Source organism: Lycorma delicatula, chromosome 1, assembly GCF_047948215.1.
Source record: "Lycorma delicatula isolate Av1 chromosome 1, ASM4794821v1, whole genome shotgun sequence".
NCBI classification, from domain to species: domain Eukaryota; kingdom Metazoa; phylum Arthropoda; class Insecta; order Hemiptera; family Fulgoridae; genus Lycorma; species Lycorma delicatula.
This window is the reverse complement of record NC_134455.1, coordinates 199,884,528-199,896,719: the sequence shown is the minus strand read 5'-3', so window position 1 is coordinate 199,896,719 and position 12,192 is coordinate 199,884,528. Positions and strand designations below refer to the sequence as shown.

The 12,192-nt window shown below is 31.2% G+C and overlaps 1 protein-coding gene across 4 annotated transcripts in view; it reads left to right on the top strand.

Annotated features, from left to right (window-relative positions):
- The window catches only part of LOC142327390 (putative E3 ubiquitin-protein ligase HERC1), a 314,426-nt gene that overhangs the window by 196,328 nt on the left and 105,906 nt on the right, over positions 1 to 12,192 (top strand). For all 4 annotated transcript variants that reach the window (XM_075370430.1, XM_075370438.1, XM_075370422.1 and 1 more), the window contains exons 32-35: positions 2,739 to 2,858; positions 5,506 to 5,661; positions 5,956 to 6,147; positions 7,387 to 7,568. In XM_075370430.1, the coding sequence (XP_075226545.1) occupies positions 2,739 to 2,858; positions 5,506 to 5,661; positions 5,956 to 6,147; positions 7,387 to 7,568 (650 nt within the window). The remainder of the gene's footprint in view (positions 1 to 2,738; positions 2,859 to 5,505; positions 5,662 to 5,955; positions 6,148 to 7,386; positions 7,569 to 12,192) is intronic.

The window sequence follows — 12,192 nt, the reverse complement described above, 5'->3', positions numbered from 1 at the left end:
CAATGTACCAGGGGGTAAGGTAAATGCATTACTTGTTCACAGATGGTAGAGGGGAGATGGGATCAGTTGATGTAGGATAGATGACCAATAGACTGATATCAGATCTCCAGAGATGGCTAAACCATATGCATGGGGAATTAAGGTATGAGTTAATCCAGTTCCTGATCGGTTATGGTTGCTTTAAAGCATACCTGTATGCATGGACATTGAGACCCTCCAACAAGTGTAATTATTGCAAAGGGACGATACCGCTAAACACAGGATTTTCATATACGACTAGTTCTTGCAGCACAGGGAAGTATAGCTGAGAATATTCAGCATGCTTATCCCTGATAACGTCATGGGGTTATACTGCAGAACAAACAAGTATGGTGTGCATCACCATCTCCAGAGATGGCTAAACCATATGCATGGGGAATTAAGGTATGAGTTAATCCAGTTCCTGATCGGTTATGGTTGCTTTAAAGCATACCTGTATGCATGGACATTGAGACCCTCCAACAAGTGTAATTATTGCAAAGGGACGATACCGCTAAACACAGGATTTTCATATACGACTAGTTCTTGCAGCACAGGGAAGTATAGCTGAGAATATTCAGCATGCTTATCCCTGATAACGTCATGGGGTTATACTGCAGAACAAACAAGTATGGTGTGCAGTGTTGAAGTTATTGATAAGAATTATTCATACAAAGAAGATGGAAGAAGTATAGTTGTATATTCCCCCTTATTTTCCCATGGGACTGTATTTATAATCAATTGTCTTGAGGAGAAGTAACAGACAAAAATCGTCCTTAATAATTGAATCCAAGACCAGATTAAATAATTAAGTGTTTACGATGCTATCTAGAAATAGCATCGTAAACACTACGCCAGCTGTCTGTTCAGTTGCATTATTTAATGTGTCTGTATGATTTAAACTTTATGCATCACTCACATCAGCAATCTCAAAGTTTGCAAAACATGGTACTACTCAGGATGGCACAGATTAATTATTAATTTTGTTATTTCAGTGTGACACAAAGAGGTTTGCATGTTATGTCGCTGCTATTCAGTTATGTTAAATTGTTTTACAGCAGTCCATTTACACATTATACGCAAATTTCAAGAATTTTTGAGCAGACCTTTTATTTCATATTATATATACATATATGTGTATATATATACACGAGGTGTGATCAAAAAATACGGTGAATGAATTATTATAGCGGCAACTGCCGACGCTACATCCACATGCTGTAATTTGTCCTCGTGTATATGTCCTTGTGTGTGTATATATATATATATACACACAAGGTGCTACCCAAAAGTTTGGGGAATTTTACCATTAAAATAAAATAGCTTACCATAACTTATAATTTCCACTGTCTCCTTCAAAGTAATCCCCTTGAGCATTGATACAGTGATCCCAGCATTTTTCCCATGATTCCATGCATCCCTGGAAGTCTGCAGATGCAAGTGTTTGAAGCACGTTCTGTGTTTCTTCCTAAATCTCCTCTCAATTGTGTTAAAACGATGGCCTTTCAATTGAAATTTTATTTTTGGAAAGAGAAAAAAGTCGCAGGGGGCAAGGTCAGGCGAATAGGGTGGGTGGGGAATCACTACTGTCTTTTTGGAAGCCAAGAAATTCTTTTTGGAAGCGATGTGTGCGCGGGTGTGTTGTCATGGTGCAGAACCCAGCTGTTGTTACCCCACAGATCTGAATGTTTGTACCTAATGTTTTCATGTAACCGCCTCAAAACTTCACAATAGAACATTCCATTGACAGTTTGACCAAAAGGAACAAATTTCTTATGGATAATGCCTTTGATGTCAAAAAAAACCAATCATCATGGACTTCACGTTGCTGCAAACTTGGCGTGCTTTTTTTTTGACCACGGTGAACTTGGTGAATTCCACTGCGACGACTGGTGCTTAGTTTCAGGGTCATACCCGTACACTTATGTTTCATCACTGGGTATGATGTTGGAGATGAATTTAGGGCTGAATTCATGCAAGAGATGTTTCATCTCTTGCTGAATTTTTCAATTCATTACAGACAGCTACGCAATTTTGTTTCTGGTCGCTGTTCAACAGTCTCGGTACGAATTTTGCAGCAATGCATCTCATGTTCAAATTGTCCGACAAGTTGCATTGCACGGACCCATATGACATTTGTTCAATTGCACAAACATCATGGATTGTTTGTCTACTATCTGCAACAATAGCCTCTCACACTTTCGCGATGTTTTCCGGTGTTGTGCTTGTTGATGGTCTTCCTGAACGCTCATCGTTATCAACTGTCATTCATCCATCTTTGAATCGTTTGTACCACAACAAAGTTTTACTTTTACTCATATCGTTGTCACCAAATGTTCCACAAGCGTGCGATGGGTTTCTGCACCAGTTCTTTTAAGCATGAAGCAAAATTTGATGCAGGTTCTTTGCTTTTTTAAAATCTGCCATTTAGAACTTCACCAAAGCAGTAAAACACAACGTTACACAACCGCACGAAAGTTAACAATGCAGCTTCTCACTGTCACAGCTGTTGGAACACTGATTCACAAGGAGTACTGTTAGCCACATCTAGCGGCAGCAGGTCGTACCAGCAGTGGTTCACGTGCGAAATTCAAATTCCCCAAACTTTTGGCTAGCACCTCGTGTGTGTGTATATATATATATTTATTTATATAAAACTGTTCTTAACATAATTTTTTTTGTATGTACTAGTGCTTATATTTATTGAATTTTTCTGGCAGTTAATGATTGGTCTTGGCTGTTGTCTATAAGTATAGCGGCGTCTACTGCAGAATCACTGGTCAGTCGAAAACCTTTCCCAAAGGAGTTTTTACAAAACAAACCTTCAGATATTGGACAAGGTAAAATATTGTTTTAATATATAATTGATAAAGAATTTTATAGGTATGTCACTAAAGCAAAAATCCATGTATTAATGGAGGTTGATGCTTGTGGGGTTATATTGCACCATTATTTTATGGAGTATGTTGGGAATCGCTAATTAATGAGATTTAAAATTGATTTATTATTTATATTTGCATATATTACATCTTTATTTTTATAATAATAAAACTTTATTCACTGAAACAAACATGTAAAAATACATTATATTAAACTGTACTTGCAAATAAAGACACATTTTATAAATAAATAATTACATTTAAGTCATAAAATTAATAATCACTTTTATCAAGCATCTTAATTTTAAAATCACGAAAAGAAATATCTTTGGTTCTTAATCCAGGTTTAGTAAATAAGAATAATATCACAATTCCCAAATTTGTATTTGTCAATTTCATCCTAAACATAACAAATGCAGAACATGCTAAATTTATATTAACATCCATGAAATCATATCTTTTTCTGAAATAAAGAAAATTGTTTTTAATGTGAAGAAGGCTGTTGTAAATACAAAAATTTACAGCCATTATAAATTGTTTGTAGCTTCCTTATAATAATCCATTTTTGGTTTAATAATTGGCCTATTGGCCAGTTTATATATAATAAATAGATCTCTCTAACATGTGTGGCAGGCATTGAAAAGCAGTATTTCACATAAAGAATTAAGGAAAAGGAAAGATCTAATTTCCCGAACACAATGTAATCAATCATTTTCTACATGCTCTAATGACATGAACATTCTGAGAAGGTCAGATCCAAATAAAATCCTAAAACTAAACCCTAAAACTTAATTTCATTAACATTATTTACTAAATTTATTAATTCAAAGGAAAATATTCTTTAAGTTTTCCTCTCATTAAAGTATCTATTACTTGAAAACTATTATTAAAAACATTAATCTACAGTTTTTTCACTTCCTTGAACTTGAATGAACGGTTAGCAAATTTGTAACTTCTTATAACACAGTCTATAGACTCACGTGCAGTCATAAGACATTTATCATTGCTAAAAAAAAGGAAAGAACATAATACTGAACTGTTCTGTACCATTGTTATCATTTGCTCTGAATGAATATTATTAAAACTTATTATTTGCCCAATAGATTATAAAAATGTATAAGGTTTTATTCCTACTCCATAAAAATATAACTTTAAAAGGAGTTTGTAAAGGTAACCATGAAGTTTGCCTTGCATAAGTCACATGTGACATCTTTGAAAGATGCAATTACCAATTTCATGTTACAGTAAACAATTTATTTTGTACAACAAAATCAAACTTGTTCTTGGGCAGATGCATTTACCAAAGAATTCAGTGATGATATTACTCATATTTCTGTCTAATATATGTGGATAACATAAAGTATCCAACCTTAATTTTTATTGCGGAAACCAGTTGTAGCCTGGGAGGTAGACCATTGTGTTATGTGACCTTGACTGGAATTGGCTGCATGTGATCCACTGTTTTGCTGCTTAGCAGCCATAATAGTTAAACATGTGAGTAGTGCTTGTTGTGTTTTCAGGGTCATTCGTAATGGCTGAACATGTCTGGCATAGAAGTTCATTAAATTTTGTAAGAAACTTGGTGACATGCAAGTAGAAACCATAAAGAAAATTGAAACATTTTTTGGTGATCAAGTTATGGGTGTTAGACAAATTATAGTATAGCATTCCTTTTTTCAAGATGGCTGAATGTCTGTGACAACAAATGCTCAGGTAGACCTTCCACCTGCAAAACTCATGCAAGTTCGATAGAAGATAATGAATTATCAAATAACAATTAAGAGAGCTTAATAATGAAGTAGAGATTTCATTTGGCTCAGTGCCATCAATTTTAATGGAAGATCTAGGTATGTGGTGCATAGATGCAAAATTTGTCTCAATACAAATAAACAAGAGGAAGACTGACTGAAAGTTGCACAAGACATGCTGGACTGTGCTAATAGTGGTGTGGGTAACATGATTTATGGCTTTTTTCTAAGCTAAAAATGCTGCTTAGAGAAAAGAAATTTGAAGGCAGAGAAGAGATTAAAAGGTATGCAACAAGAGGACTTACGGTTATCACTAAAAATGAATTTGAAAAGTGCTTCCATCAATGGAAATAATAAGTGTGTTATGTCAGAAGGGGCCTACTTTAAAGGGAACAAATCATTGAAATAAATAGCTTTAGTAGTTTTCTTTTTATGAGGCAAAGTCGGATACCTTTTGATCACAGCTCGTGTTTGTAAATATTGGTGCCAAGCTATTAGGCCAGTAACTATTTGATAGCTTCTCACTTTCATTTTTATAAAATTTTCATTATTGTAATTAATAGTGAAACTAAAATTAAAGAAATATTAAAATGTTATAAATCTATTTTCTTGTAAAGTAAGTTAAATAAATTTAAAAAAATAAGTAAATTGATATTTCCTCAAATATATAACAAATAGTTTATTGTATAAAACATGTTTCATAAGCATAAGCGTATTTGAATTATCATTGATATTATATAGAGACCATGTTTTTTTATTAAATCTTTCTCCTGACAACAAGAACCAAAGAAGTTTTCTCTTCATTTATGTCTGATAGGTTTTTAAGGTAAATTCATGTACATGTATATATCTTTTCTTAGATGCACCAGAAGCATTGGATAACTCACTGTGGTCATTGAAAGCTGATAGTCAAATTATCAAATGGGTGACACAGATGCCACATGACTGGCAGATTGGCGGAAAGTGCGAAGCATATTTGTGGGGTAATGGGCGTCATGGACAGCTTGCTGAAGCAGGTTTGTTGTTAACATTGGTTCACTCCTCTTTTCTTTTTTTTTTTTACTAAACTTATAATTTATTTTTAAGTCGTTTTTTGTAGTTTTTTTTATTCAGGTAATTTTGATGAATTCTTTTCATTCTTTTTGAAATTGTTACAGCTAAGCATGCCATTGATTCTTTTGTATTCTTTCTACAGTCTTAGGAGAACAACATCTCACCTGCCATTAATTTTTGTGTTCTGCATGTAACTTTTAAATTTGCATGCCTGTTGATTAATTTACTTAAAGAAATATGTATAAATTATTTTTCAGGTGTTAGTTGCTCTGTACCTACTCTTACTGAATCTTTTTCAACTGCACAGCAGATTGTTTGTGGACAGAATTGTACTTTTGTATTACAAGCTAATGGGACAGTATTGTCCTGCGGTGAAGGCAACTACGGTCGTCTTGGCCAGGGACATTCAGATGATCTCCATTCATTAAGCATTATTTCATCTCTTCAAGGTAATGCCTTTCTACGCTTATTGTAACATTATATGATGGTAATAAATTACATTCATAATTATTTGTGTATGAACGTTTTCATAGGGTGAATAATTCCCAGCACAACTGAGATTTGAACTGAGGACCTTGTATATGCGTAATATAATATGAAATTAAGAATTATTTACATTTAAGAGAGAATATAACCAACAATTGAACTTTAATAAAAGTACTGATGTTTGTGTTATGCTTGAAGACTGATGTGTATGTATAATGGGCTGCACATTTGCATATGGACAGGAATTTTAGCCTCACATGTCTCCTATATGGATACATGCTAGCAGGAGACTACTTGAGATACTGAATTGTAAAAATTACAATGTAATAATTCTGATTCAATTTTTGTTCTGCTGCATTTGTGAACTTTTAAGTCATACCAAATCAGAATCAGCAGTAACTGATCAATTTCAGTAATGAATCATTTATAATGCTTTAATCCATTGATAATCCTTTGTTAATCCAAGTAATTATTTTTAGTTAATAAGAATTACATTAATAACAATCTCATGTGATTTAAAGCTTAACAGTAATGATGCGTGTTGTTTTCCAGAAATTGCAAGGTAATTCGTTCATTATTAAAGGTTTTTGCAGACGTTTGGAAAAGCTTATGTTCATGGCAAATTTTTTATGGTTTCTTTGGTTGTTTGGGGGAGGGAAGAAAGTACGTGTTTTAAAACACATTTTTTTCAAGATGAATTTTTCACTGGAAAAGAAAGAAATGGAAGTGCAGCAAAATAAAAAGAAAGTAGATCCAATAAATTTTAAATTGTTTATTTTCTTCATTTTAACGTTTATTTTCCTTCCTGCTTGTAATTTTGAATGTCTTCTCCTCCAGATTTTAATTGGAGATTCACTAAATTCAATTATTTTTCAGTATTAATATTTCATTTTTCCTCAAATACCCAAGAATCTGACAAACATCACAGCTCTTTCTTCATGGCCGTTTCAAATTTTTATGTAATTCAACTTTAAAAAACAATGAAGTTATCCACATTTCAAGCATTAGACTTTTAGTAATAATAGTACTAATATTTTATGCCTTATAATTTTATAGCTTTCCTCAATCATTTTCTTGATTATTACTTTTTATGTAAGACTTCAAAAAGTATTATATTGTATATTTCTTTTATAATCTTAGCTTAAATGGCAGATTACGTTAAAATTTTCTTTCTGAATGTGTATTCTGTGGATTTTTTTTAGGGTTTGTAATTGTACAGCTAGCTACGTCATGCGGATCTGATGGTCATAGTTTAGCCTTAGCAGAAAGTGGGGAAGTATTTTCTTGGGGTGATGGTGATTATGGAAAATTAGGTCATGGTAATAGCGATAGACAAAGAAGACCAAGGCAGATAGATGCATTGCAAGGGGAAGATGTTGTTCAGGTATGTGTATTTTTTTATTGTTATACTTATTTTCTTTTTATCAATTAAACAATGTTTTTTATTGTTCTTTTCATGAAAAAATTAAAATAGATTGGCAAAAACTCATTACAAATTACAATTGTTAAATTAAAAAACTAGAAGGTAATTTTGACAATTGTTGTGTACAAGATTTTTTTAAATTAAAATTGTTTTTATTAACGTAATTGTATTCAGTCTGTTAAAGCATTTATTTTCTGCTTTGACGGTTTATAAGTAAGTAAGATTACATTTTTTCTGTATTTTATACAGTAAATTACTTTTTTTTAAACAAATTTCTATAAAAGTAAGAAGTTTTCAGTTCAGTCTATACTTGCTTATAATTTTGTATAAGCCCATACCTGACTTTTCATCAAATGAATCAATTTCGATGAAAAGTAAATAAATAGAAATGTTAAAAATGAAAAATTTTTTGAAGAAGTTCTGCTGGTGTTTCAATTGCAACTTTTCTCTTGGTTACGTAAGCGGTATATCTTTTAAATAATAACTTACATTGCATTCATAGACAATTTTTAGATTCATTTCATTTTAAAGAGACATCTTCAAATGAAGATATTTTTAATCTTTTGTTGTCATCATTTCTTAGTATTTCTGATTTTATTAATTATGTAAAACAATCACTAAGAGCAAAGTGGCAAGGTGACTGGATGGCTACTGTAGATAATAAACTCCGGCAGATTAAAAATTCTGTGTTGCCATGGGACTCCTCATGTAGAAAATCTCGGCGTGAGGAAGTAGTCCTCTGTCGGTTGCTGATAGGACACACGAGCACCTGATGAAGAGAACAAGCACCCCTATGCACACAATGCAACTGCCGCATGACTGTGCACCACATACTCATGGACTGCATATGTTATGTGGCGTTGCGTCGTAAGTTTAAATTACCCAGCAACATCCGTGGTGTCTTGTGCAATGGCAATGAAGTTTTAAACCGGATGTTTATTTTTCTGCGTAGTGTAGGGTTAACCCAAAAAATTTAATATTGATGGGTATATTTCTTTTTTCTAGAAAAGTTTTTAATAGGTTTGATTTTGTTATCCAAGTAGGGAGCCTTTTACACTCCCTATCCGAATCTGTTAAATTTTATTTTTTATATAGTTTTTTTTATTTATTATTTTAGCTTTTATGTTTTAATGACTCTGTCTGTGATATTAGTTTTAAGATTCTAGTGATATTAGTTTTAAATTTTATTTTTTTAACTTAGTTTTAAGTTTTATTTAATTTCTATATTTTAGTTTTAAACTATTTTTATGTTTGTGTCTTATTTTTTTTTAGCTTTTATGTATCATTTTTGTGCTTTTGTTGTCCGAGAATGGGCCTTTTACACCCATCTCGGACTTTGTTTAATTGTTTTGCTTTTATTTTTTTATTATTTTTTTTATTATTATTTTAAGTTTTAGTTTTAAGTACTAGTTTTAATTACTTTTATTTATTTATTTTGTATTTTTTTCTTAAAAAAAAAAAAAAAAAATCCGGGCGATGATAACGTTCAGACGTTTTTCGCCCTCCAAAAAAAAAAATTTCTTAGTATTGGAAAGGTCTTGATGTAACTTTTTTTATATTTAAGCATTATCACATAAAAATTCAAGGAAATTTGTTTGAAAACTTAAGTAAATGTAGGTTAATTTTTAAATAAAAAATTATATATATTTAGCATTAAAGAGACCCTAAGCTCGCACTTAAAATAAAAAAAGGAAATTAGTCTGTACCAAATTAAGGATTAATTTAATGTTTTAAATTTGGCTTTCACTTTAAACAGTCAAAATTTAAAGAAAAATTAAAACAATTTTTTTTACTTTTACTTAAAGAAAAATTAAAACAATTTTTTTTACTTTTACTTTTTTAAAACAGATTTTTTAATGCATTTTATTATTAATATTAAGAAAATGTTTATTTAATATAAAAATACAATACTTGCAGACATTAAAGCCCTCCAAAGCAGTACTGAGACAAGATTTGCCCCAACCATCTCATAGTTACAAATCCCTCATTTTTGTGATTGATGATGATCTTAATATTCTATACATACAAGGTTTGTTCAAAAAGTATCGATAGTTTGATCTTGTAGTGCTTGTGATGCACAATTCAGTTGTAGTTAAAAAACCAATTGCTTTTATTTTGTGTCTCACATGTCTTGACTTCTCTGTTTGGAATGATGGTGGCATCTACTTAACAATTGAGCTCTGGTTTCTAGGTCGTAATGTACATGTACTAAGACCAGTTATCATGGTCATAAGGAAGTTAGGATCACCACTTGAGCAACCCCCATCATGCTCTTTGCAAAATTAAAACAAATCTCTTTCTTTTCAGTGTTCAAACTTTCACATAGGTTTGTTGGCTACTCTGCATATACCCAAATCATCAGTTAAAATTACGTGTATGAAATTTATGCTAATCCCCATAACTTTTTCCTGAAAGCCTTCATAATCATTCAAATTATTTTGCTTTAATGAAATCTTTAATGAAATTAAGATTTTTGTAGAACTTGATTACTTTGTTCAGTATGTTCTATCATTATGTAAAAAATAAAAATAAAAATACAAGCGACTTACACTAATACAAATACCGCTGGATATTTTGTCTGGTGCTGTAAGTGATTACAAAAAATGTTCACAGGCAGTAGGTACTAGTTCTATGCTCAACTATGGTTTACTTCTCCCTTTTAAATACTTTCTGAGAAAATAATATGATTGAATAATTTTTGAGTAGGATTATATGTTAAAAATATACTTTTCTAACAATTTTAATTATTATATTTACTCGCATAATTCACTCACTTTTTTGACCAACATTTTCTATCTAAAAAAAAGATGCATCATTTATGCAAGGAAACGATTTGTATAGGTTTATAATGAAACTAAAATGTGGGGAGAAAATAATATTTATTTAAAAGACTATTTTTTAATATTTAAAAAAATATTGTTTACAAATTCAGGTGCATGAATTAGGCAATGGTTTGAATTACACGATTACTCGCGTAATTCACACTATCGCCAATTTAATTAGGTAGACATGTTTACATATGGTATTTACATATGGTACACATCTACCTAATTAAAAAGAAAAGTCAACAGTAATAATATTAGCTGATCCCATCTTAAAAAAGAAACTAACATCTCAGTGAAGATATTACAAAAATGATTGAAAATGTTTTGAAGTTAATTAAATTTTTTTTTCATAAAATTTGATTCAGTTTATCGGAAAAGTTTATGTTTTAAAGTTCTTATCATTGGTGACTATCATGGACAAAAACATAGCAAATTGTTTCATTTACTTAATTAAAAATTAAATTTACTTAGCTAAATAACTTAATTAAGTTAAATACTTGAATTTTTTTTATTGTAAATTAGTCTGTATGCTTGTTCCTGTAAATTAACTATATTGTAAAAGATATAAATTTTATTAAATACTCACCTACTAACTGTAACATTTTTTCATATGATAAATATTTATCTCCTCTTGCTGATTTCTTTTTTTAAAGGGAATTATTATTAGGATTTAAGCATGTCTGCTCACGTTTGTTACATTGTCCTTATATAGAGTTACTATGGAATAACTCTCCTTCGAACATTATCAAATCAGGTGATCTATTTAAAAGTGAACCACTGTAGACTAAACACACTTGCAACATGTAACATTTTATGAATGAAATGAAAATATAAATTAAATTCTATATTTTCATTTTAGAAAAAAATTGCATATTTTCATAATTTTTTTTCAAAAGATGTTTGAAGTGAGCATCCTGTGCACCAATGCACTTTAATGCTTGAATGATCATATTAAGATTCACCCGGCACAAAATGTTTTTACCAGTGTTATAAATTTATTGTTGAACGTTCACTTTCAATTCATCGATAGTATGGAGATTGGATTCATAAACTCTATCCTTCAAATAGCCCCGCAGGAAAAAATCATAACTATACAAATTTGGTAAAACAGCTGACAGAAAAGTTTGGCTTCTCTCAGCTGACAGTTTGTTCTTCTGTAATAGTCACGTGAATGCATGCAAATGAATCGTTTGATACGTGATATTTCTCCATCTTGTTCAAAGAAGCTGTTTTTTTCACGATTTGTTAACTGAATGTAGAATTCTTTGAGAATTTTATGGCACACTTGTGTACTGACAGTCCCTTCAAAAAACTATTGGCGTCACTCACAATTACCAGAAACAGCACAACACTCACTGATTTTTTCATCATGAAGTTGCTGCTCAAACCCTCTGTTGTGGATTTGTTAAGGGAATTAACAAACTCAATAAATGAAACCATGTCTTGTCTATTTCAAAAAACAGCATCAGATCTATATGTCCATCAACATTGTTTTTGAAAAGACAGTTGCAATAATTAAGATATTTTTTCTACCTGTTCTTAAGTTGTTGCACATTTGTTACACAATATGGTCTCAAATTTATATAATGAAGAATCACACTTTGAGTATCAAAGTAATAACAAAAAAGATAACAGAGAAAAATTCTTCTTTGAATATTGGCTATGGCCTTTGGAGTCCTAATGTTAAGTTGCCTATTTTGTTTTATGTTTGAAACCAGCTCCATTGTATGCCACTTTTTTAATGTATGCTACTCTTTGTT